Here is a 27,171-nt window from a genome sequence, read left to right on the forward strand (position 1 = left end):
ATTTATTATATACATAATTTTATAATATATATAAAATTTTATAATATTTTTTTTTTTGCACTGAGGATTGAAACAAGGAGTACTTAACCACCAAGCAGCCACATCTCCAGCCCTTCTATATATTTTATCTAGAGACAGGTTGCTGAGGTTGGCTTTGAACTTGTGATCCTTCTGCCTCAGTCTCCCGAGCCGCTAGGATTATAGGCGTGCACCACGGTGCCCAGCAAGTTATATAATTTTAAAGTTAATTTTATCATAAAAGCAAATACATTTTTTAAGACTGACAAGATTACATGGCTTTAAATGTAAGTCAACAGTTAATGAAATTTTTCGATTTCACGTGGGGATGCAAACCAGAAATTTTGTTTAAATATTGTGCAATCCTGCATGCCGTTCTCCCACTAACTGGCTTTTCAGCTTATCAGTACTCTACAATTTAAAATCTTCATTCTAAAATGCATATATTAACTTGACAGTTTACTGGTCATGCACCATGTTTTGAGGTAGAGTCACTGTTTTCTCATCCCAGCTAAGACCAGAGAGTCAAAAAGCACCACAGTTTAGGCCTAAGGAAGTGGAGTTGGAGCTGTGTGGCTGTCTCTGACTCACTGCTGACCTTGGGGACCTCCCAGGATATCTCCACCCCACTCCCCTTCACAAGAGAGGCTGATAACATTCCCATTGACATTATAGGGTAGATTAACCAAGTAATGGCTTGAAAAGTCATATAAATGGTAATTGCTGTTGTTCTTTTTGTAATTATGCTTTAAGTTTATCCCCAGTCATATAAAATAATTGTACAGCAGAACACTGCATTTCCTGAACTTCTATACAGACATAGTAAATGCTGTAACTTAAAATTTTTAAATGTCTACAATAATAGATAAATTTGTCATAAAATTGGGTTATTTGTTTTGGCCTTCAGCTGGACCTGATGTAACTCTCTGCCCCCTCCTACCGTGTGTGTGGGGGTGATGGTGCTGGGGATCGAACCCAGGGCTTTGTGCGTTTGAGGCAAGTGCCCTACCAACTGAGCTATACCCCACCAACTCCCCCGTGGGTGGCTCAGTGGCAGACTCCGTGCCTAGCATGTGTGATGCCCTGGGTTCAAATCTCAGCACCGCATACAAATAAATTTTTTAAAAATTCATCAACAACTAATTTAAAAAAAATTAACATTTTTACTAGGGCCTTTCCCGGCTATCTTTAGAATAGTTACATAAATATAGATGTTGATACAACTGTGGTCATTGTGTCTTTGATATGCATCTGGTTTTGTTTTCATCAAAAATAGAATATAGCCATCTTTACATATAATACATATATATTTTTAAATCCACTCTTTAAGAATATGCTGGTTATGAAGTAGGCAAAGCAGCTGGGACACCCTCTCATTGTCCTCTTGGTAAAGGCGGTGACTGGACAGGGGGTCCTTTGGGTTCTAAAATCCTGCCATACCTAAAGCTGCAGGAGAAGCCAGTTTCTATGTATGAAACTAATCTTTGGAGTAAAGTAAAATAAATTATTTTCTCCAAAATCACCTACAAGGTATCGTGGCAAGGCCGGCTTGTCGAGCACCTTCCTTCTTAAGCTGCACTTGCTCTGGCCCCTGCCATCGGCAGCCACGTTTCCCACTCCTCTGTCCTAAAGATTGAACCCAGGAAAGCTGAACCACTGAGCTATCTGCCTAGCCCTGGGTAGAAGTTTTTATTTCAAGACAGGGTCTTATTGAGTTGCCCAGGCTGGTCTCAAACTTGCAATCCTCCTGCTTCAGCCTCCTGAGGAGCTGATACTACAGGTGTGGGCCACTGGGCCCAGGGAGCAGCTGCCATTTTTTCATCAGACACTCTCATCATTAGGGCATTTTATGGATGAACAACCTCATTTCAGAAAGGATATGCAACTTGTCCACAGAAGTCATGGAGTCATAGTTTAGTCTTCAAAATCAGTTTGAAGGGGGAAATGTTTTTAAAATAATTCGAACCCAGCTCATATGGCAATAAACATTTTTCTGTTTCTGCCAAAAAGGGAGGAGGAGCATTCTGTTTTGTTGGGTTCTCCCCCCTAAATAATTCTGGTTTTTTTTTTGGGGGGGGTTGCTACTATATTTCAAATTTCATAGGTTTCCCCGGTAGCAAATATGCTGGCTCTTTGTGATTTCAAATGTCTTTTTTAATAGAAAAAAAAAAAACGTACCATCAAAGGACCAGGTTCTTAGACTCCCCACTCAAGTCCTCCTAACTAATAATGTTGCTGACCTGTAGTGCTATAGAATAACCATCTGGGAAAAGAGTTTTCGCTGGAGTAGATGTGTTCCCAATCCTGATTGGGTGTCGGGCACATCTGCTCTGGAACTGGTGCCAGGAGTGGCCAGGGCCTTCTCTGGACCTCTGGCTCCTATTGCTGAAGTTTCCTAGGCTGGTCCCAGATGAGGATCTGATGGGGCTCTGCTGTGGGCAGAGGCTACCAGCACAGCCATCAGGCATGAGTCCCGCCTCCAGGCCACATTTGCCATAGCCAGGAGGGACCTGGGATGTTTGAAAGAAAACTTGTGTCAGTTCCTCCTTTCCTTGTCTAAGTGACGATTTTGTGTGTTCCCTTTGCTGTCTAGCTATGATCCTCGCAGGAAAAGCCTACTACGATGGAGTGGCCAAGATGGGGGAAATTGCCACCGGGTCTCTGGTGTCCACCGAGCTGGGTGAGCCAACCATCCATTATTCAGAAACCTAACTTGTCATCCTGGGCACCCTGATGAGAAGGTACAGGGTGGCTGCGGGCACTCCATGGCCTGTGGCAGCAGAGGCTCAGTGGAGGGCAGGCCAGGCCCAAAGCCCGGCCGAGCAGAGGGGCTTCCCTGCAACCGGGGAATCCTGGCTCCTGCTCTGGCCTCTCACCCTGGCCCCGAGGTTCGAGCCTGGAGCCTGACCTACATTCTGAGCCGCAGGAGGTGGGCAAGCCGTGGCCTGGCAGGAGTGCTTCCTGAGTCACCGAGGGAAACGGGCTCTGCGTGGCACTCTTGGCTCTTGCTGCTTCCACAGTGGCTCTTGGTGGTGACTTTTCCGGTTCTGCTGGTATGAATCGATCTTCTGTGCAGCAGCGGAGGGCGGCCACACCCTGGGCTGCAGGCGGGGGAGCGGATTTCTATTTACAGAGCCACTTGGCTGTTGCCATTGCCTGCCAAGAAAGGTCCGTTTTTTTTATAGCCCCGAACGTCGCCCTCATTTTCAAAACTGTTGAGTGTGTTTTATTGTATAAGGGGTAAGATTTCAGCCTCAGAGTGTTTGGAAACATTCAGAAAACCAGAAGGAAAGGACAGGAAAGAGGGGTCTGTGGGTTTGAAGAAGTGTCTGGAACGTGGGGAGGAAAAGCAGAGGAGCGCAGGGTCCCAAAGTCAGCCCGGCCCAGGGCCTTCAAAGTGGTTGCGAAACCCTGACCATCAGCGGCCAGGATGGAGTGGGGCCAGCTGGGCGAAGTCCATCTGGACTCATGATTTCTGGCGCTTCCTTAAGCTGTAGGTGACAGGTGGGCTGCAGCCAGTGTGATGGGGCCTCATGCAGCTGTGCACGGTGGCTGGATCCTAGCTCGAGTGCTCTGGGGACTGACCTGGGGCACTGCTCCAGCACCCGCAGGTAACAACACACAGACGCAAAACCCAGGACGTTTGGGGGAGTAGGTAGGATGATTGTAGGGTTCCAAACAGGGTGAAATTAATAAGAAACGTCCCATTTGTGTCATCAGGGGAAAAAAACCAAGTGTGACCCTTACATTAAAACATATGGCGCTCTGACTCACTGCCATTCAGGGTGCCTTTTTAATGTTTTATGGGTCCTGCCACTGTTTAAATAAGACTTCGGCTCCACACCTTGCTTTATCCAGCCGTGAATCAACTATTTCCACAGCAACAGTGTTGTTATAAACACGGCTTGAAACTCCAGTTTCAGTAAGGAAAATATGTTTCGATGGCGAAGTTTCTTTCATGTGGATGTGTGTCTTATTCGGAGGGAATGGAAATAACTTTGGTTTCACATTTTTTGTTTCAAGATATCCTTTTGCTTATACACGCGGCCTCACAGTTACTAGATTTCCACGGGGCTACAACAGTTCCAGGATAAAATAGCACCTCAGTACGAGATGATGATTGGGAGGCTGATATTAACTTCTTTTGACTTGCAAGTTTTCATTTCGTTGTGAATGAAATTTTAGACTAAAATACCATCCTGCATCTGTTTAAATTCCCTATATAGAAGAGTAGTGGCAACTAATTAAAAAAAAAAAAGTGGCCAAAGGTAGACAATATTTTTCTTGTTTTCCAAGAAGATTTTATTGTGTGGTTTTTCCTGCCTTTCAGTGTTGGTGCTCATAGTTTGATTGTAAATCTTATAAACTTTCATTCACCGTGTCTTTTTTTATTTTAATAGTGTTCTTTGTTTTATATACCTTTATTTATTATTCTCTGGTGCCGAGGATTGAACCCAGTGTCTCACACATGCCAGGCACACGCTGTACCACTGAGCTACAGTCCCAGTCCCTCACTGTGTCTTTTGGGTTGAAGTCCACTAGTAAAGCCAGAGCTGCCGCAGAACTATGGCTGATTTCTAGCTGTGGATATTCCCATTTAGACATCCCAGCTGACATTAGTTCACCCATTGCTCTGTGAATAATTTAGGATCCTTTTGCCTAAAAGTAACAAAGTATACAGCCAACAATGATTAAGCAACAGCATGCTGCTTGTTCCACATAAGGCCAGGAGTAACAGGTTCCCAGTTAATCGGGGGAACCTAGGTTCCTTATTCTCAGCGTCATGCCCATTTCCTCATTCATGGTACTAAGATGGCTGCCAGTCTGAGCATCACCTCTCTTCCCATGGTCTCCAAAAGCAGGAAAGGGGATTTCTTCTCAGATGTACTCTTTTACAAAGGAGGAAACCTTTGCCCAGAAGCCCCAGCACACAACCCCTCGGGTCTCATAGTCCAGTTTGGATCACACACCCACGCCCAGCTCCCAGAAAGCCTTCCCTGGCACCTTAGCCAAGGAATGCCAGGGAGGAGAGGGCACAGCTGTTAGGAGATGGCCTAGTGATGGCCCCCACATCAGGCGTCTGGCATGAAAGGTTTGTTTCAACAGCTTCTGATGGAAGGAAAGGAGCTATACCAGCGTGCCCTCTAGCAGGACCTTGCGCTTCTGAGCTCTGCGTGTGTCTGGTTGGGTGACATTTTTCTCCCACGTGGCTGGGGGGTGCGTTACTTCCTCCAGAAGGCCATGGCGGTCCTTCCTGGTCTGCCCTGTGTGGAAGCAGGAATTCTAGCGCAGAGGCAGCAGGGCGTGGGCAGCTCTGTGTCCTCCGCCCTCGGGCTTTCCCCAAGCCTCCAGGACTTGTCCCCATGAGCGCGCATCTTCCCCACGCCGCCCTCTCCACGGTCCTCCTCGGGTCTTCTTCTGGCTGGGGAGTCTGCAGGGCCAGGTCAGCAGCTGCTTTCACTTGTGACCCCCTCGGCTGTATGGTGGACTGATGGGGGGATAGAGAAAATGAGTCACCCGCCCCTCTGCAGCCACTGGCCGCTGCTATGGGTCCCTGCGCTCTGGGACAGCGGCGACCTCATGCAGTGCGCCTGCGCTTGCTGAAGCCGCTTTTTCCTGTGAGGGGCCCCAGCCGGCCTGCGATCCCGGGCAGCAGGAACAGCGGACAAGTGCTTGCTCTGGGCGGGGACCAGTATCCTCTGCGGGCAGCGCTGGCCTTCAGTTCTCGCCGCGGCCCTGGGGGTAGAGTTGAGGCAGCTGTGCCGTGGCCTCACAGTGAGGCTCCAGAGCCAGCGGCTCGCCCCACCTGGGTCGCCGGGACTCAGAGTTCTTCACCCCCGAACTCTGGAGCACTTCGCTGAGGCCAGGGGAAGAGGAGAGGCCAGCCGGGAAAGGTCACTGAAGAGGAAGAACATGGGGTCCCAAAGATGGAGGTCTTTTTGAGAAGGAATGACAGGTTATTTGTTGTTAATGGCAGATTGGGGCCAGCAGGTGTGGTGATTGGCAATGACCAGTGTCCGTAGAAATGATCTCACTAGGGTCTTGACCATAAGCACCAGGTGTCTGGAGGTCAAGGAGAAGGGAGATTCCAGAGACATCGTCCACACCGAACTGTGGGTCCACCACCTCATTCCCCCCAGCCCTCCCCCCCCCAATGAATTTCTCCAGATTGTGCGCAGGTGCAGCATCCCTCTGGGAGGTGATAACATGATGGTCACCAATTTCGGGGTGTAAGAATTAGCCTGCAGGGGTGACCACCTGGACTCCCTTATCCCCAGCATGTGCTTCCCAGCCAAGCAAGGTGGAGCAAGCTTGCAGAGGCGGCCACCCTGGAGCTGGGCAGGCATCTGTGCACCTGGTGGAGAGCACACCTTGCCCAGGAGCCCAAGGAGGACCCAGGAGTGAGGCCTGGTGCGTGTTACTTTCCCCTTGGACGGCTAGGGAGTGGGCCACCTGGGCCTGCATTGCTGCTGTCAACTATGGTGGGCCGGCCAGGCCTAAAGGACGATGGCCACAGCCTGAAGACGGATGAGGCAGTGAGCCTGTGGCATCTGAAGTATCAAAGACCGAAGACGCCCCAGTGCTGGTCCACGGGCTCACACTTAGTTGAGAATTTCAAAGCAACAGCAATTATTTTTCATCAGCATTACCCTCTTCTATAAAGCAGGTGATGTGAATTTGTAAGAATATGCACTTTTCCTTGATTTTTTTTTTTTAAACTCGGGAGGCAGCCCAGGGCCTCACACATCCTAGCCAAGTACTCTGCCCCAAGCTACACCCCTAGCTCTTTCCTTGATTATTCTTGAGACAGTTGTTCAGTTCTCTCCGTTGTATCTTTGTTTTCTGTTTCATGGATGTCTGTTTCCTCTCTGTCTTTGAGGTCACTCTTATTCTTTTCCTAATTTCTCAAATGGCACACTTACTGTGTTAATTTTAAATATAGCAGTCTTGCTTTTCATTGTAATGAAGATATCTCTGCAAGTGGAAACCACGTTGTCATTCTTGATATTTAATGGAGAAAGTTATCATTTTGTGACCTTTAAAAATGTTTGTCAGAATGTTTAAAATAATCTTATTTATGAGTGTATAGGGAAGTAAAAAATAATAGAACTAATATTTAATTAAGCACACTGTAATTTAAATAATTAGAAACATTGCAAATTAAAGTGCTTTTATAGGTAAAAAGTTTATCAAGTAATTTTAACTACACTGCTTTCCCATACAGCTTGGAACATGGAGTGAGCATTTTCTCTTTGCTTTAGCACAGTGTCATACTCTCTTAAATTTGGATTGTTGAGACATAAAGGGAAAAAAATCAACTCAGTATCTACTCTTCTCCAGCGCAAACACTTATATGACCAAACCCTATACACCAAGCAGGCAATTCTGCAGTGAACTAGCTGGGGTGTCCTCTCTTTCAATTCAACTCTGTCATTATCTACCTGGAGATAGTAACAGACCCCACTGGTTGAGGGCTCAGTCCCCCAACTTCAGAGCCAGTCACAAGTAATAAGTTGTTACCTGTTCTCTGGCCAGGTGGCTATAAGTTGCAGTTCCCACTACCTCCTCCTGGGTTTGACTCATTTGCTAGAGTGACTCACAGAACCCGGAAACACTTATTACCCATTTATTGTAAAGGATACTGTGAAGGTACAGACGCACACACTTAGGGCCAGGTGGGACAGGAAGAGGTGAGGAGCTTCCATGCCCTCCCCAGACGCATGGCCTGCAGGAACCTCCTTCTGTCCCGCTGCTGGAAGCTCCCGGAGCCCAGTCCTTCTGCATTCTTAGAGAAGTGATTGATGAAATTGTTGCCCTGTCCTAGCAACCAGCCCCTGCCTGAGGGACGCAGGAGCCCCCAGCCATCAGTCAGCTCATGGGCACACGAAAGACACGCAGCTCCAGACTGGGATTCTGGGGACTTTTGGAGCTGTATATTGGGAAACTGGACAAAGACCAAATATGTGTTTCACAATATCATGATCAGTTCCCACATTTTATCCTTCGTGATTTCAGTGATGGGAAATCTCGTCAGGAGTTCTTTAATGTGAAGGGCATTTTTTCTGGCCTTTTTTTCCCCTGAAACGTCTTCATCCTTTTTATTACAGCCACTTTCTTCTGTTAGGTTGACATTTTGGGGGCGTCACCTGTCGCTGCACATCCAGCGTCCCTCAGACAGGGGCAATGCCAACATTCTCAGTCAGCATTTCTTCCACCCCCGACATTCAGCTAAGAGCTGCCATTTTTCATGTTGTACTGCACTTTCATTTTTTCGGGCGGTTCCTCTTGCAGTTATTTGTCTTTCTAACAGGTCACCTGGGTGATGACTGGGCCACTTGGCTGTTCGCTGTCCCTAACCATATCACACTGTCTTGATTACTTGGCTACATTGCACATTGTGGTATCTAGTACTTAAATCCTTCAGCTTTGTTCTCATCCAGATTGTCTTGGCTGTTCTAGAATTTTTGCATTTACATATATGTTAGAATCATTTTGTCAATTTCCACTTTAAAAAGTCTCCTGGGGGGCTGGGGATGTGGCTCAAGCGGTAGTGCGCTCGTCTGGCATGTGTGCGGCCCGGGTTCGATCCTCAGCACCACATACCAACAAAGATGTTGTGTCTGCTGATAACTAAAAAAAATTTAAAAAAAAAAAAAAAAAGTCTCCTGGGATTTTGACCAGGAGTGCATTGACATCTTGATATTGAATCTTCTAATCCATGAAAATGGTATAACCTTTATGTGAGACATTTTAATTTCTCTCTGCACTCTTTTTATATTTTTATTGGGGAAGTCTTACACATTTTTATAAATTCACCTTAGACACTTGTGTGTGTATGTGTGTGTGTGTGTGTTCTATTGTAAATGGTGTTTTTAAATTTCTATTTTCTGATTGCTGGTCCCATTGAGGTTTTTATTTCAGTGACTGACAGTCATTACTGTAAATTCTCTTTTGTTCTTTTTTGAAATGTGAAAAGTTTTAGCATTTATTTTACAACAGCTCACTTGAGGAACGATTTACATATAACTCACCCACTTAAGAGTATACAGTTCAGGCTGGGGATGTAGCTTAGTGGTAGCACACAGGAGGCCCTGGGTTCATCCCAAAGTGAATAAGTGCAATGAAGTGATCTTAGTATGTTTACAAAGTTGTGCAGGATCGCCACAGTCGACCCACCCCAGAAGGAAACTTAGCATTTGTTAGCAGTCACTTCCCATTTAACCCTAACCTCTGCCATATTGCAACAGCTTATTTCCTACCTCTGTGAATCTGTTTCTGGTGGGAATTCCATGTAAATGGAGTCATACAACATGTGGTCTTTTATCACTGGTTTCTTTCATTCAGTATAGGGATGTTGAAGTTTATTCATCAGGTAGTATATATCAATACTTCATTTCTTCCCATGAATGAATAATGTTCCATTGTTCAGATTGAATATCCCTAATATGAAAATCCAAAATGTTCCACAATATGAAACTTTATGAGTGCCAGCATGACTTTACAAAGGGAAATTCCTCACCTGACTCATGTGACAGGTCACAGTCAAAACGCAGGCACACTAGAAATACTGTATAAAATTATCTTCAGACTATGTATGTAATGGATATGAAACATAAGTGAATTTCATGTTTAGACTTGGGTCCATGCAAATATTAAATCTGAAATCCCAGACACTTCTGGTACAGAGCATTTCTGATAACAGATACACAACCTGTGTAGATCACAGCACATTGTGTCTACATAGTTACCAGTTAAAGGGCATTTGGGTTGTTTGCACCTTTGGGCTATTAAAAATAATGCTGCTGTGAAAGTTCATGTACGAATTTTGTGTACACGCTTTTCCTTCTCATGGATTTTCTGGCTCCTGTGGTAACTCAAAATTGAATCTTTTGAGACTGTTTTTCAAAGTGACAGTCACTTATATTCCCACCAGTAGTACAAGGTGGTTCCAGTTCCTCCTCATTCTTGTCAACACTTGTTAATCTCTGTGATTTTGCCTTTATTATAGTTTTCCTAGTGAATGTCAAGAATTATTTTGAGCCAGGTATGGTGGAGAACGCCTATAATCCCAACAGCTTGGGAGGCTGAGGCAGGAGGATTGTAAATTCAAAGCCAGCCTCAGCAATTTAGCAAGGCCCTAAGCAACTCAGTGAGACCCTGTCTCTAAATAAAATACGAAACAGGGCTGGGGATGTGGCTCAGTGGCCGAATGCCACCAAAAAAAAAAAAAAAAAAAAAAAATCTCACTTTGATTTTTATTCTCATTTTCCTAGTGACTGATGATGATACCAGACATCTTTTCATGTTCTTATTGGCCATTCACTATTGTCTTTGGAGAATTGCCATCCCTTGATATGAAGTTCTTGAGGATCTAATCCTGCTGATGCTATTTTGGGCTTCTTTTTATTTTATTTTTTTTTGGTACCGGGGATTTAAGCCCGAGGCACTTTACCACTGAGCCATATTCCAAGCCCATTTTGTTTTATTTTGAAACAGGGTCTCATTAAGTTGCTGAGGGTCTCAATGACTTGCTTAGGCTGACCTGGGACTGATGCGCTTCCCTCAGCCTCCTAAATCAATGAAGGCTGTAGAAGTTTTGCCATTGAAAGTCACCAAGAAATGAGAAAGGCCAAGTAGTGGGGTCTTCTCCGATTGCCTGATATATAACATGGTTTACTTCTTACAGAGGGGTAAGATGTAGGAGTGGAGTTATGTAGCTCAGGGTGAAGCCTGTGCTCAGCATGCAGGAGGGCCTGAGTTCAATTCCCAGCACTTAAAAAACAAAAAAAAGAAAAAGTGATATTTAAAATACGCAAAATTTGCAAGTTTCTCTAATTATCAAAACTTAATAAATAATGACAGATTTAATTTATATATTAATCTTCCAAGTATATATTTCATCCTCCCCAGACCTCATTTCTTGAGAATAAATGTCCTTTATGAATAGAATCTATTCTCTTTCAGAAAATGTGTCATTGCTCTAAACTATATTTGAAAACAATGGAAATATATTGATGATTTAAGAGAAATACCAAACTCTGGTCATTTTTATGCTGAGTGATCTCAATTCCTCAATAGTAATTAGCATATTTTTTAAATTTTTTTTTTTTTTAGTGTTGATGGACCTTTATTTATTTATTAATTTATATGTGGCGCTGAGGATCGAACCCAGTGCCTCACCCATGCTAGGCAAGTGCTCTACCACTGAGCCACAGCCCCAGCCCTTAGCATATATTTTTAAGGCTTGTTCAGATTCATGTTGCCAAGTATCACCTTTTGTCAATCACACCTTAACTGAAGGGTGAACACACATGGCCAGGGGCTGGCCAGCACCTGTGTCTGAAGTTTTACTGGCACCCGACCACACCCACTGGCTTGTGTTTGGCTGTGGCCATCTTCAGGTGAGGATGTTGAGTGGTTGCAGCTGGGAAGTCTGGCCCACAGGCCTCAACTCTGCAGTCTAGTCATCCTTACCAGGATGGTGGAAGACTTTAATGTCATGGAATTGCCTGAATATGAGTAATCCTGTGAGGGTTTGACATCCTCTTCTCCAAAGAAAAAGCAGCTTCTTACCCAAGTATCCAGGTTTAATAGGCATTGTTAGCAACATGGTCCTGACACCACAGTCAGATAAGACACTCAAGTCCCTGGGGCTGAGGTTGTGGCTCAGTGGTAGAGCACTTGCCTGGCATCTGTGAGGCACAGGGTTTGATTCTCAGCACCACATATAAATACATACATACATAAATAAATATCCATCAGCAATTAATAAAATATTTAAAAAAAAAAAAAGAAAAGAAACTCAAGTCCCTAACCACTGAGCCGTGTTGGGAGGAACAAACAGACTAAAACCGAATCCAGATTTTGGCTTGTAAAATATTTTCATCCACTTTGTTTAATTTTTAAACAGTAAAGTCACAGGACCAAATGTATATGACTCTACAGTTGTTGGTGTGTACCTTTTGTCACACACGTCGGTGTGTGTGGTGCTGGGGATGAAACTCAGGCAAGTGCCCTGCTGCTGACCTGCACCCCCGCCCACATGAGTCCTTGTCAGTGCGTATCTCAGCTCCCCTGGGCAGCACACTGACTTAGCAAAGCTTGTTTCAAAAAGGAAGCTGAAATTTAAGCAAACTTCCATTCTTCCCCCTAAATCAAGAAGAGTTTATTTTTTTTAATTTGGAAAATATTGAAAAGGGAAAACAGAAATGGTCAGAGGAAAATGTTGTGGCAACATATTTGGGGGGAAAAAAACTTGAGTTAGTTTTTTCATCCTTAAAGCAGAGAAAACTAAAGGTTATTCTCATTTATTTAAAAAAAAAAAAAAAAAACAGGCTTTCTTTGGGGACTTTATAAATTTGTTTGATTTCTTACAATTCACCATCACATGAGTTTAGGCTGTTCTTTTGCTCCAGGTTCGCCAGGTGTTCCATTATTTTGAATCACATTTAATTGTTGGGTCAGCTTCCTAAATTGGACCCAGAGTAGATTTTATCTCCTCACCATCAGGAAAATTAGAATATCACAGACTTTTTCTTTTTTTTTTTTTTTTTTTTTGTAATTGATAGGATGTTTATAGGTCTTACAACTTTAAAATATATATATATATTTATTACAGTTTTATTGATACTCAAGTTCCAACCTGGACAGTCTTTGGTCTTAAAAGCAAGAGCAAAACAAATATTTTTCAAAAATGTTTTTAAAGAAGTGTTGCTAATTCATAGAAAATTACAAATACATTCCTAAGATCTCAGTAAAAATAAAAGAATTCATTCCAGAATCAGTGACAGTGCTGCTAAGCCAAAGTGGTTACTGTTGTCTAAAATCACTTAATCTTTTGGTTACAGGTTAGGCTGATTTAAAGAGATTAAAATTCTTCCCACAAACACAGGAAAGAAGTCATCTGGGCTTTATTTTACCTCCTTACCAGTGCCTGCTACATGCTGGGCACTGTTCTAAGCACCGCACAGATGTTAGCTCCTGAGATCATCAGGATAGCCCTGTGAGATTCACACTATGATTATCATTTCTGTTTTACAGATGTGGAAACTGGGGTCAAAGAGTAATTGCTGAGGTCATCCAGCTGTTCATGGCTGGTTAATTTGATCCCAGGCAGCCTGCCAGCTATGTGGCCTATTGTGCCAACTTAATTTCCTATATGTTGAAAGATGCCTTTCTGACATTTTTTATTGTATAGCAGACTAGCCTTCCCATCCTAGCTCAGCAAAAGAAAATAGAGAGGCATCATGGTCTAAAACTGACTCACGTGCATGTAAGTCTGTGTTGTGGGTTTTCCTCGGATGTAATCAAGATTGTCTCATTTTTACTTAGGAGCATTTATAATGTGACCATTTATTCCAACTTTTTAATTGTGCAATTCTAGTCAGAGATTTGGAAGACAGTGTGTTATTTCCTGGAATCGCCCATATGGTAAATGCCTTTAGACCTCACAAGAGACTTTTCGTACCTCAACTTTTAGGTGACTGTTGCTCACCCAAAACATCTTTTTCCCCTTTCAGAGCTGGAAGGATCTCAACTATAAGAATCGTAGTGAAAAATAGGCTTATAATCTCTAAGTGTGTACTTATAAGGTCTGTGCTCTGCATGTACCATGTAAGCCTATATATCACATAGGCAGCTTGTTTTAAGTATGTGTAAGTTCCTAAAAATTTTAAGATGTTCTGTGTTATGAATCTCACTTTACTGAAGTTGTTATAAGAAAAGCACTCCTCTCTGGCTGGGGCTGGGGCTCGGGCTCAGCCATAGAGCGCTCGCCTAGCACATGGGAGGCCCTGGGTTTGATCCTCAGCACCACATAAAAATAAATAAATAAAGGTATTGTGTCCAACTATAACTAAAAAGTACTTAAGGGGAAAAAAAAAAAGGAAAGCACTTTTCTCTGCTTTGAACCAACCATGTACCCATGTGGTACTCTAATTAGTAAAGACCACATCATTCCCTCATTTTCATGATACTTGCCTATTCCCTGAATCTTTTAATTTTGAGTGTACAATAAAATTATCTCATTTAAACCTAATTTTCACAATTAGTTAAATTGGTCATCCACTTCTTAAAGAACATCATGTGTCTTCACAACTCCGAGGGGCAGGGCGAGGCACCCTTGTTCTCATGCTGACAGCCACAGAACAGCTGCAAAGGACCCAAGGGACTCTACCTTAGCCACTGTCACCATCCTCGGTCACCAGAGCTCCTTACATGCTCTTACAAGCGGATGTGGGTTTCTTATTCTGCTCACAGTGCTGTGCTAGACCTGAAATTAAGGATCAGAAAGCACCGAGATGTAACAATAGAGGAGGGAATTTAGAATTCGCCAACAAGAAGTGGCTCTGATTAGATGCACAGAAAACAACACAGGGACAGGCTGAAGGACAGCTAAGTAAAGGGGAGAGGGACATCCCCAAGACAGAAGATGGCTGGAGTCGTGGAGGGAGTGGGGCCTGGCCTCAGCAGACACGCCCCAGTATGCCGTGGAGCCCAACAGGCTGGACAGCTCTGGAGGGGCCTTAGGCCCGTTCCTTGCTAACATGGGCCGGGTACTAAAGTCTTTGGACGCCAGTTATTTGGGAGTGAATGTACTTCCTCGGGTACTCTTTCCTCTTCAGGTAACTTAACAAAATTATTAAAAGCAGGGGTGCCCATAAGCACAGGAAAAGATGCAAATCCTTGTGCTTTACCAGACAACCACTTCACTCCAAGGGAGCAGCTGTCATTAAGACAGACAATAACAGCTTTGTCCAAGGTGTAGGGAAATCGGAAGCCTGTACATTGCTGATGGGAATGTAAAATGGAGCAACCACTTTGGAAAGCAGCCTTTGGTTCCCTAACGTTGAAGCTTAGTTACCATATGACCAGTATGGAACCGGCCTAAGGCCCCTCCAGAGCTGTCCACCCCTTAGACGCCTACTCAAGAGAAATAAAACCTAGGCCTACACCCAATCTTGAACACACATCATAGCCAAGAGGTGGAAACGGCCCACATGTCCAGCAGCTAATGATCGGAAAAGCAAAATAGGGTCCATTCGTATAATGGAATATTATTCAGCAATTAAAAAATGAAGCGCTGACGCATGCCACAACCCAGAGGGACCTTGAGAACATGCTGAATGGAAGGAGCCAGGAGGAAAGGCCACATGTGGCCTTAGTCCATGTACGCGAAGTATCCAGAGACAGCAAACCCAGAGACAGAAATCAGACTTTGAGGTTTCAAGGGGGGTCAGAAAATGAGGACTGGCTGCCTCGTGGGCACAGGGTTTCTCTTGGGGTGATAATGTCTTCCAACTGGGTGGTAGCGTTGGTGCGCAACATTGTGAGTATCACTGTCGATCTTCGTGTGTGTCCCACCACCAGAACAAACGAGTGAGTGTGCCAGTAAAGTCCCCAGTGTGGGGTGTCCTGATTCATTCATACTAAAACAGTAAAATCCACAGAGCTGCTGTAGGAAGTCCAGGGGCCACCATCACACCTTACCTGTAGCCCCTAGACAAGCAGGTGACAGATGTGTCTCAGCTTAAGAAAATTATCTAACTACAGTTTGTAAGGTGTCAAGTTGGGGTTAAAATTCAATTCACTGATTCTATGGGTCCTGGAGGGTTTACCATGACCCTCAAAAGAGCTCAGGCTTTAGGCTTCTGGGTCCCCCCACCCTTCAGTAACTTTGTTCTTTGTTGTACTGTGCTGAGAGTTGAACTCGGGGTGCTCTTCCACTAAGCTGCATCCCCAGCCCTTTTTATTTTTTGTTTGGAGACAGGGTTCTGCTGAGGTGCTGAGGGTCTTGTTAAGCTGCTGAGGCCGTCCTCGAACTTGTGATCCTCCCATCCCGGCCTCCTGCCTCAGTCTTCCAAGTAGCTGGGATTAGAGGGTGTACCACTGCCCCCAGTTCCTACAGGGCCTCATTTCTATTCTTTTTTTACTCCTTGCTTGCTTTTTAAAACATTTTTCTTTTTAGATATGCATGACAGTAGAGCGTATTTTGACCTTATACATTTTTTGATTGTACGTGATACGGAGTTTCACTGGTTGCGTATTCATACATATGAACACAGGGAAGTGATGTCCCTTTCATTCTACTGTCTTTCCTGTTCTCATCCCCCACCCTTCCCTTCATTCCCCTTTGTCTAATTCCCCCTGTTACTGTGTGTGAGCAGAGAGAACATTCGGCTTTTGGTTTTGGGGGGTTGGTAAAGCCTGGTTCTTAATTGTGAATTTGTCATTTTGTATTCTCTGCCTTAAAAAGGACCTCACAAAAGTTGGATGCCTAGGCAGGAAGCAAATCATAAAAGTAGTCTAAAAACTGAAAGATTGGGCGTATCAGAGAATGATGTGAATCATCTGCGTATTGTTCCTTAAATCCAGTGGCAGGAAGAAGCAGGAAACCAGAATTTGGTTCAATATTTAAAAAAAAAAAAAAAAGGCCTTGGGCTCGGCCCCTGTGTGAGGCCTGCCCACGACTGTGCTGGCAACAGTGTTTCAGAAATGGTTCTGGGACTGGGGAAGATGTCCTGGTGGAGGAGGTACCAAGGCCGGGTGACAGCAGTTATCAGAACCTTGCCCAGCTCAGTGATAAGTTTTAGAGAGGCCCGGATGTGAGGAGTAAGATAGTCTAAGGATGTTGATTGACCATGTCCATGTGTCGGATTCAGGGGTTGGCTCTGATCCTAGGGATCCGTTTTATCTAAGCTTCTTGAATCCAGGGTCACCATTTCCAGTGTTGGTGAGACCTGATCCCCGGCTTCAAGATAACCCCAACACAGTAAGGGGCATATGAGGGGCACATGTATAGTGTATAGGACCAACACAAGAGTAAAATGTGTAGAAGTGACAGGAGATCACCAGGAGGGTGGTCCCACCCATGGTGGAGGTACCGCAGGGGCCAGGGAACCACCTCAGGGGATGTTGGACAATGTGTAGGGGGTGGTGCAAGTTCAAGGGCAGCCTCAACAACGTAGGCCCCATCTCAAAACAAAAACTAAAAAGGGCTGGGGCGTTGTAAAGTGGTAAAGCACCCTGGGTTCACTCCCGGTACCCCAAAACCTCAAAGGCCAAGTGGGAGATGGGGGGGTGGTGGTTTCTTTCACTTTTCTCTCTTACTGGCCCTGAGGATTGAACCCAGGGCATAACACTGGGCAGGCAGAGCTATGTCCCCCGCGGGGCGGGATTCTGGCAGATGGGGCAGGCTCATCTCTGCTTGCTGGGTAAACCCTGAGGTTTGTCGGGATCACGGAAGATGGTGAGCAGAGGAAAGGAGAGCCTGGTCACTCTGTGCCAGGTTGCAGTTTCCACGTTTGTAGGTTTCGTTTCAAATTGAAGTAAGAATTAGTATTAGAAATAAAAGGTTTTGAGCTATTAAAAGCTGACTAATATTTTAGGATCATGGGGTTCAAAGATAAAAGACAAATTAGCAGGTGACTGAAGAGGCACAGTAAGCGATAGGCTCTTCCCTGTGAGGAACTGGACTTTCAGATTCCAGTGTCCACTTCTGAAACTGCAGGGCCCTGAAGCTGGCACGTGACTGAGAAGCAGGGCTGGTGGAGGCTTTCATCTTTGTAACAATGGACTTGTGACAATCTCCCATCCCCCCTCTCTTCTTCAGGGTCCCTGATAAAGTATTTTAATCTTACCCTCTTTTCCTCTCTGCCCAACCCTGCCCAGTTTCCCACTTGATGTTTGTAGCTCACGAGTTCTCTGGGAAGTCGAGACACTTTCACTTTATAATAAGAATTAAAATGTACTTTTAAAAAAGTCAGACCTTTATTGAAAAATGAACCTAATTAAACATCAAGCTCGGTTTTTTTTAAAATATTTATTTTTTAGTTACAGATGGATCTTTATTTTTATGTGGTGCTGAGGATCAAACCCAGTGCCTCCCGCATGCTAGGCAAGCGCTCTACCTTTGAGCCACAACTGCAGCCCCTCAAGCTCAGTTTTTATCTTTATTATTTTAAAATGTCTACTACACTGTTGTGTAGTAGACATATACTATAAAGTACTATAGATTGAGCCAGGGGCTACATCCCCAGCCCTTTATGGTTTTTTGTTTGTTTGTTTATTTGTTGAGATAGCATCTCTTTAAGTGGCCAAGGCTGGCCTTGAACCTGGCTCCTCCTGCCTCAGCCTCTTGAGCTTGTGGGGTTACAGGTGTGCTCTGTGATGCCCACTGATTTGTAGATGTAACAGTCTACTGTTGAATTGACTACCCGTTTACTCATCTTTTTTTTTTTAGTATCTTGTTTTATTTTATTTTATGGTGCTGAGGATCGAACTCAGCGCCCCATCAGTTTTGATGACTATTTTCACCCTAAATTTCTCTCTGTTGACACTGACACAGAGCACAGCCTTATTCCAGGGAAAAAGATGAATGTGGTAGTACCCGCATGGAGGACAGAGTTTGGTTTTTGTTGCTCTTTGGGAGAAAGTTGTTCTTTAATTGAGAGGGGAATCACTCTGTGGTATTCCAAAAGGCACATAAAACCAAATACCAGTGATCAAGGTATTCCGTAGTTTTTCTTGCCTAGTTAAACCACGTTTAAGTGAGCATCTACTACCTGGTAGGCATTGTTCTAGTCACTGGGGGCAGCAGTGAAACTCCAGTCCCTGCTCTCCGGGAACTGACTTTCTAGTGGGTGGTAAAGACAAATTACCAGGTAATGATAAGGTGAGGGACAGAGTGGAGCTGATTCAGGTAGGGTGACCTGGGACAGGCACTGGGGAAGCTCATCAGGCAGGACCTTCCCATGGAGGCCAATCAGTGCAAAGGCCCAGAGACCTTAGTGGGCTTGGGCTCTGCCCCTGGGGAAGCCCGTCTGAGGTGCGGTTAAGGATGGGGAGTGGAGGGGAGGAAGCCTGGAGGCCAGAAGGCGGGGCTAGGTCTCTGGGGCCTGGAAGTCACTGGGAGACTCTTGCCTTTCTACCTGAGGTGGAGGCGTGGCCTCTGGAGGTTTTGAACTTGAGAATGACTCTACCCCACTTAGGTGTTAAAAGGCTTTTCCAGGCCTCCCGTGGAGAGTGGAGACAAGGAGGGTGACTGGGAGGCTGTTGCCCCAGCCAGGTGAGAAAGGTGATGGCCCTGACAGGGACAGAGGTGACAGGTGTGCTGGCTCTCAGGTAGGGGAAAGTCTGGTGCCTGGTCTACCAGCTGGAAATGCGAGGGGAGGCCTGTGTGGGCGTGTAGTTCTATACCCCTGTGAACAGGAGCGGCCCCTGACCTCGGCCACACTGACACCCAACACCAGCACCCTGGCTTCCCCAGTCGGATCCTAACGCTCCTTAGGATCAGGGTGTGCCCGACCGGGGTTTTCTCATTCGATTCTCACAAGCTCCTAGGAGGGGGCAGTTCTCTGTCTCACGGGTGACTACAGGGTGCAGGAGAGGCCTCCTCCGCCCATAGGCCCCGCCTCTCTGCATAGCTCTGAGCAGCAGGCAGGTGAGCCAGGGCTGCCACATCTCCTGCATGAGTTCGCAGCAGGCACGGAGACGTCCCTCCCCCCCCCAAAACCATATTTGATTGGTTTCAAAAGTTTAGGTGCCCAGAGCTGGTAGCCACTGACCACTCTGTTGTGTGTCAGGGCCTCTGTGTGTGTCTGGGCTGTGACACGGGTGCCAGGGCCTGTCTTGGGGAGTCAGTCCACCACTTTAGTTGAGCCTCCCGCACGACCCGTGGTGCACTCCGAGCTGAAACTGCTTCCAAGACCAGCCCGGCCCTTGGCTCCTGCGGGCCTGCGCCTGGTGCTGGCCAGCCCTCCCGAGGTAGCCGGCTCATTTCTAAACAGTGCTAATAATTAGAAGGTTCCGGCTGGTGTGGGGGAGACCATTCCCGCCTCAGGTGCCAGTGGAGCAAATCTCTTTCTTCACATAGTTGACCAAGGACACCTGCCCAGGCTCCATCCTGGCCCTGCTGCCTTCGCTGTTTGGGTCACCTTGGGAAGACCATCGCGCCTCTCCAGACCTCAGTGTCCTGCTCTGTAAAATGGGGGTATCCACAGAACCTCCCTCAGAAGGCTGTGGGGTTGGAGTGTGACCGTCTCTCTAAGGTAGTCACATGGTGCATGGCAGAAGAAAGGACTTGACCCCTCGGGTCGCTGCTGCGCCGCCCTAGTTCAGTGCTGTTTGCCGTCGTTGCCTGAAGGTGGCAGGTGGGTTGACATTGGCACTGTGAGAGCATGGACCTACACTTTCTTAGTCTGTCTCAGTCGTCACTGGGGAATGTCGGATCCAGAAAAAACAGATTCCAGCTTTTGCAGAATCTCTCGCATTCACATCATATGGGACCACTCAACCTCTACCCGGGTCGTGGTTGCAGATCAAACGAAGAAATGGCCACCTGAAACTTGGGATCAGGGGCTCTGTTTTACTTTTGTGTTTTTAATCTTTTTCAGCTAGAACTGGTTGCTTTAAAACAAAACAACAAAGAAACCTTAGTTCTTTGGAAAATAATTCTTAAAAATTTTAAGATGGTCACAGTAATATTCAACAGAAACTTTTTAAAACTTTTGTATTCATTTTGGTAACATGACAGTAGAATGTATTTGATATATCATACATACATGGAGTATTACCTCCCATTTTTGTGATTGTCCATGATGTGGAGTTTCACTGGTGGTGTATTCATATATGAACACAGGAACGTGACGTCGATTCATTCTACTGTCTTTCCCATTCCCAACCCCTATCCCTTTCGCCAACTCCACCCTGTCCAATCCAGTGAACCTCCATTCCCAGCACCCTCGCCTATAGTGAGTCAGCATCAACAAATCAGAACATTCAGCCTTTGGTTTGGGGGGATTGGCTTATTTCACTTAGCATGATAGTCTCTTGTTCCATCCGTTTACCCACAAATGCCATAATTTCATTCTTCTTTAAGGCTGAATGATATTCCACTGTGTATATGAACCACATTTTCTTTATCCATTCATCTGCTTGCTAGGTTGGTTCCATAGCTTAGCTTGTGAACTGAGCTGCTATAAACATGAACGTCACATAGTATGCTGATTTTAAGTTCTTTGGATATAGATATATAGATATAGTGGGATGACTGGGTCAAATGGTGGTTCCATTCCAAGTTTTCTAAGGAATCTCCATACTGCTTTCCACAGTGGTTGCACCAATTTGCAGCCCCACCAGCAACATATGAGTGTGCCTTTTTCCCCATATCCTCTCCAACATTTATTGTTACTTGTATTCTTGATTTTGTTGTTGTTGTTGTTGTTTTGGTACCAGTGATTGAACTCAGGACCACATCCCCAGCCCTATTTTGTATTTTATTTAGAGACAGGGTCTCACTGAGTTGCTTAATGCCTTGCTGAGTTGCCAAGGCTGGCTTTGAACTCGTGATCATCCTGCCTCAGCCCCCCAGATGCTGGGATTACAGGCTTGCACCACCATACCCAGCTTGCTGAATTCATTTGTGAGTTCTACAAATTTTGGGAGTCTTCTAAATATAGAATTTCATCTGCAAATAGGGATAGTTTGAGTTCTTATTTTCCTATTTGTATCCCTTTAATTTTTTCTTCTAATTGCTCTGGCTAGAGTTTCGAGGACTACGTTGAATCAAAGTGGTGAAAGAGGGCATCGCTGCCTTGTTCCAGTTTTTAAAGGGAATGCTGTGAAACTGTATGCTAGCAGCACTCTGCCACAGAGGTACATCACTGGCCTATAGACTTAGCATTGTTTCAGTCTTGAATGAAAATACCTACAGTTAATTAGTTACATCCTAGGAAATAAGTGGTTGTCAGCTTGTCCTTATTGATACCACCTGTCTTCACTTTTGTTAGCATCACAATGGTTGTATTTTTGCCTTAATCTTCTAATCAGTGAAGAAGGAAGATGAATAATTAATGTTAATTTACCTCACTTGATAAAGTAACTTGTAGAAAACTTGTAATCTTTTAATATTGTGTTTTACATTCAGATCTAAAGAAAACAAGTACCTGTAATCTGTAATAGATGCAAAATTGATAAATTATTTCTTGTGGTATATAGTTGATACTCTTGAATAAACTAACATTGTCCTTTTAGCTAAAATTAAAATAGTACATTAAATTCCAACTTAGGAGCCAGATGCAGTGGTACACTCCTGGAGTCCTAGCTACATGGGAGGCTGAGGCAAGAGGATCACAAGTTTGAGGCCAGCCTCATGAATTTGGCAAGGAAGGCCTTGTCTTGGGAGGGGGAGGTAGCTTAAGAATTGAGCACAGTCAGGGTTCAGTTCTTAGTACTGGGGGGGGCGGGATCTAAGTTGGGGAAATACTTATTTATTGCAAGCTGGTGTTTTGTTTAACTCCACAGTACTTGTGCCCAGCAGATAGACTGACTGCTTTAGTAGGTAACCAAAAGTCAAGTGGGAAATAAACATTTAATTTGCTTCAGAATCAACTTATTAGCCCTAAAGATAGACTTGTTACCTACGCCCTATGTCTCCCTACTCCTCCTAATAATGCAAACTTGCTTCTAATTTTCAGAGAAAACATCTCTACTAGGCACCACCATTAGATCCCCAGTAGTCTATTCGTTTCCTGTTGTATTTGTTCTGTCTGGAACGTTTTGGTTTTGTTTTTGGTACTGGGAATTGAAGCCACATCCCCAGGCCTTTTATTTTTTATTTTGAGACATGCTCTCACTAAGTTGCTGAAGCTGGCTTTGAACTTGCAATCTTCCTGCCTCAGCCTCCCGAGCTGCTGGGATTACAGGCCTGTGCCACTGAACCTGGCTTTCTAGAATGTTTTCTTTGGGGGTTGTGGGTATAGATATTGACCCAGGAGTGCTTAACCTCTAAGCCACATCCCCAGTCCTTTTTATTTTTTATTTTGAGACAGGGTCTCGCTAAATTGCTGGGCTTGACCTCAAATTTAATGATCCTCAGCCTCCTCCCCAGTCGCTGGGATTACAAGCATGCACACCACGCCTGTCTAGAATGTTCTCTAATGGGAATTCCCAGTGAGATTTGAGTTCCACTTCAAGGGTAATAGTAATGTTTTAGCTTTTTAAAGATTTTTTTTTATGTGTAAGTTTATAATTAATTGTTTTCCAATCACCTGGGGATTGTTCTTCCTTCAAACCTTAAAAGTCATCTCTTTTTTAAAAAGGAAAGCAGTCATCTAATATTGCTCTTTCTTATTATTGCCCTTTTTTATTTTATTGTCAGTCTTGGAAATTGAGCATTTTATTCCGACTTTCTCTTTTCTCCCTCGTCTCTCCCTCTTTTTCCCACCTTTTGCCATAAACCAGGAAGCTGGAGGGGACATAGCACTGAGCCCACGCCTTGATCTTGGCACTCTGCGCTTGCCAGGACTGAACCCGCAGGACCTGGTGCCAGGCGTCTGGTCCTGGTGCGGGAGGGTCTGGCGCTGTCGATTCTTGCTTGGGAAAAGGAAAACTTTGTGAACAGAAATGTTTGTTGTCATTCCCTTCCCACGTCTTGCTTGTGGCTCAGGATCCTCTGAGACTGGACCTTGGTGTCACTAAACCCCGGTGACAGGAAGTGAAAACTGCCAGGCATGTGCTCCTGGTAACTCCAAGATGGGAGACAGACCCCACGTGGGGACAGCTCCTGCCCTGTGGGGGCTCAAGGTCCAGCGCTGGAACAACAGAGGCCCCTCTGTACCAGAAACAGTCGTCTCAGTGAGGATGCGGGGTTCAGGTCCCACAGGCGTCATTTTCCCCCAGGAATCCCTGTAGAGAGTGTGTAGAGCAGGAGACTCGGGTTCTAAGGGCCCTTTGGTGGCTCTTCCGCCGCTGCAGCACTTGTTTCCACGGTGTTGTCACTTAAGTGGCCCCACCTTCATCTGCGGGACAGATTGACCTGTCTGTGACACTCTAAAGGCCTGTTCCGGGCCCGCGAGCCCTGGGGCACACCGTCCGTAGAATCCGGACCAGTCTCTGTCCAGAACCACGGGCAACTGTGTTTTTCTCCCAGCAGAGCTCTGGTTCCCAGTTACTGATAGTTCTAGGTGATGTCTGCTCTTGTATTTTATTTTAATTAATAGCCTGGTTTTTAGAGCAATTTCAGGTTTACATAAAAATAAGCAGGTCTTGTTATTGTTCCCATATGCTGCCCTCTTCCCCAGTTTCCCCTATTTTTAACATCTTGCATTGTTGTGGTTCATTGGTTACAAATAATGAGCTAGTATTGCTGCTACTACATCATCATCATCGTCGTCATCATCATCATCACCATCACCATCTTGGTACTGGAATTGAACCCAGGGGCATTTAACCACTGAGCTACATCCCCAGCCCTTTTTTATTTTTTATTCTAAAACAGTGGTCTCACCAAGTTGCTGAGAGGCTGGCCTCAAACTTGCAACCCTCCTGCCTCAGCCTCCTGAGTCGCTGGGACTACAGGCATGTGCCACCACGTCCAGTGATACATTATTATTAACAAAATCCTTAGTACGTTAGGCTTCACTCCCCAAACCCCAGGCAGCCACTGATCTTTTTACTGTCTCCATAGTATTTCTTTCCCAGGATGTCATGTAGCGGGAAACACATGTTATACAGGTTTTACAGGTGCTGCTTATACTAAGGTTCCTTCTTGTCTTTTTGTAGCTTAATAGCTTCTTTCTTTTCTTTAACCTTTGCATACTATTCCATTATATGGTTGAACCACATTTCGCTTCTCCGTGTACCTTCTGAAGGCCTTATTAGTCACCTCTAGGTTTGGGCAGTATGAATAAAGCACAACCCCAGCCCCTTATTTTATTTTTTAAATTTTGAAACATTGTCTCACTAAGTTGCTTAGGGCCTCACTAAGTTGTTAAGGCTGTCCTCCTGCTTCAGCCTCCTGAGTCACTGGGATTACAGGCTTGTACCACCACACATAGCTCGTCTTTATTCTTCTTTAGTATTGCTCTGGTTATTTGAAGTCCTCTGCTATACATATAAAGCATAGAATCCTGTTGTTAGTACACACAAATAACTTGTTTTTTGGTACCTGGATTGAACTCAAGGGCGCTTAACCACTGAGCCACATCCCCAACACCACCACCCCCGCCCTTTTTTTTGTTTTGTTTGTTTGTTTGTTTTAATTTTGAGACAGGATCTCACTAACAGCCTCACTAAATTGCTGAGTCTAGCTTTGAACCTGGGATCCTGCCTCAGCCTCCGGAGCTGCTGGGATTAAAGGCGTGCACCACCACACCCAGCAACCCTAATCAGAGTTTTTATCATTTTCTTCACATAGGATTTATTAGTTTTATTCCTAAATACTTTGTTCTCCTTTTAATATAAGTAAGCAGTATTGCTTTAAATTTAAAATTCCAGCTGCTCATTGCTAATATAAAGGAAAGTCATTAACTTTGTGTATTAACCATTTGTCCTGCAACCTTGCTATAACCACTTAGTTCTAGAAGGTTTTTAAAATTTTGTTTGTTTGCATTACTTTTGCAGTTCCAGAAATTGAACCCAGAGGTGCTATACCACTGAGCTACGTCCTCAGCACACCCATCCCCACTGTTTTTTAAATTTTGATACAGGGTCTTGCTAAGTTGCCTAGGCTGGCCTTGAACTTGTGGTCTGTCTAAGGAATATTTGGGTGGGGGGTACTGGGTATTGAACCCAGGAGCATTTACCCACTGAGTCACATCCCTAGCCCTCTTTATATTTTATTTTGAGACTGGGTCTCACTAACTTGCTTAGGGCCTCACTAAATTGCTAAGGCTGGCTTTGAACTCATTATCCTCCTGCCTCAGCCTCCCAAGCCACTGGGACTACAGATGTGTGCCCCCAGGCCTGGATTTCTAGGAGTATTTTTGATGAGTTCTTTGGCATTTTCTACCTAGAGAACCATGTCATCTGTGAATAACAGGTTTTCCCTTCCTTCCCAGCCTATTTACCTTTATTTCCTTCACTCTTCCCATAGCGTTACTTCTGATTCCCAATGGGATTCTGCATAGGAGTCATGAGAGGGGATAGTCTTTCCTCGTTCCCACTTGAAAGAGGGAGGGTTTCCCTCTAGCTTCCCACCATTAAGAATGATGTTATCTATAGGATTTTGTGAATCATGTTTTTTGAGGATTTCTGCATCCCATTCATGATGCATCCATCTGTAGGTTTTCTTTTGTACTGTTTTTATCTTGTTTTGGAATTGGGGTGATGCTTCTCTCATGAATGAATTAACTCTCCCTTGGCTTTTATCCTCTGGAGGAGACTGTAGAGAACTTATACTACTTTCTTCCTCAAGTGTTTGGAGTTCACCAGTGAAACCATCTTGGCCTACTGCTCTCTACCTTGAAAGGTCATTACTTGTTGATTTAATTCCTTCAATAGATACAATCCTTTTCAAATTAAACTCGGTGTGTGTGAATTTTTAAAATACTTTTTTAGTTGTCAATGGACCTTTACTTTATTTACTTACTTACTGATTTATACATGGTGCTGAGGATCGAACCCAGGGCCTCACACATGCCAGGCAAGCGCTCCACCACTGAGCCACAACCCCAGCCCTGCATGAGTGAATTCATTATTCTTCTAATGTTCATGGGGTCAGTAGTGATGGCCCTCTGATTTTTTTTCCCCTAATTATCACATTTCAGTTATACAGAACAATGAGTTTTATTGTGGCATGATATTAGTAATGTATGTTTCTTTCTTTTTCTCTTGGTTAACCTAGTTTGAGGATGACCAATTTTATGGAGCTTTTCAAAGAACTAGATTCTTTTTGTATTATTTTCTTCTCTTTTTCCCCCATTTTCATTCTTTGATTTCTGCTGTACTTTTATTTCTCTGCTTGCTTTAGGCTTTTATTGTTCTTCCAAATTTCCTGAAAAAGGAGCTTAGTTTGTTGGTTTAGGTCTTCTTTTCTAATGCATGCATTCAATGCTATAAATTTCCAGCTAAGCCCCACTGTTGCTGCTCCTACAAAGTTTGATAAGTTACACTTTTTCATTTTCCCTTAGTTCAAACTATTTTTAAATTTCTCTTGAGATTACTTCTTTGACCCATGGGTTATTCGGAAATATGTTGTTTTATCTCCGAATATTTTGGGATACTCCAGCTATCTTTCCATTACTGATTGCTAGTTAAATTCCATTGTGGTCCGAGAGCCTACTTTGTACAATTTCTGTTCTTCTAAATGTACGAAGGTGTGTTTTGTGGTCCGTCTTGGTGAGTGTAAAAAGAACTTGTTCTCTGCTGTTGGTG

The 27,171-nt window shown here is 44.5% G+C and overlaps 1 protein-coding gene and 1 non-coding gene across 3 annotated transcripts in view; one reads left to right on the top strand and one right to left on the bottom strand.

Moving 5' to 3' along the window:
- Baiap2l1 (BAR/IMD domain containing adaptor protein 2 like 1) overlaps window positions 1-27,171 on the top strand; it is a 96,096-nt gene that overhangs the window by 33,781 nt on the left and 35,144 nt on the right. The window contains exon 3 of one of the 2 annotated variants that reach the window (XM_046453668.2): window positions 2,612-2,698. In XM_046453668.2, coding sequence (XP_046309624.1) covers window positions 2,612-2,698 — 87 coding nt within the window. Of the gene's footprint in view, window positions 1-2,611; window positions 2,699-3,418; window positions 3,630-27,171 lie in introns of those variants that run through there. The other variant, XM_046453669.2, reaches the window with a different exon arrangement.
- Window positions 973-1,047, bottom strand: Trnal-caa (transfer RNA leucine (anticodon CAA)). Its single transcript has one exon. It is a non-coding gene; the product is annotated as a tRNA-Leu (tRNA).

This window comes from Marmota monax, unplaced genomic scaffold, assembly GCF_021218885.2.
Source record: "Marmota monax isolate L192 unplaced genomic scaffold, Marmota_monax_Labrador192_F-V1.1 WCK01_AAM20220418_F8-fsc00148, whole genome shotgun sequence".
NCBI lineage: Eukaryota > Metazoa > Chordata > Mammalia > Rodentia > Sciuridae > Marmota > Marmota monax.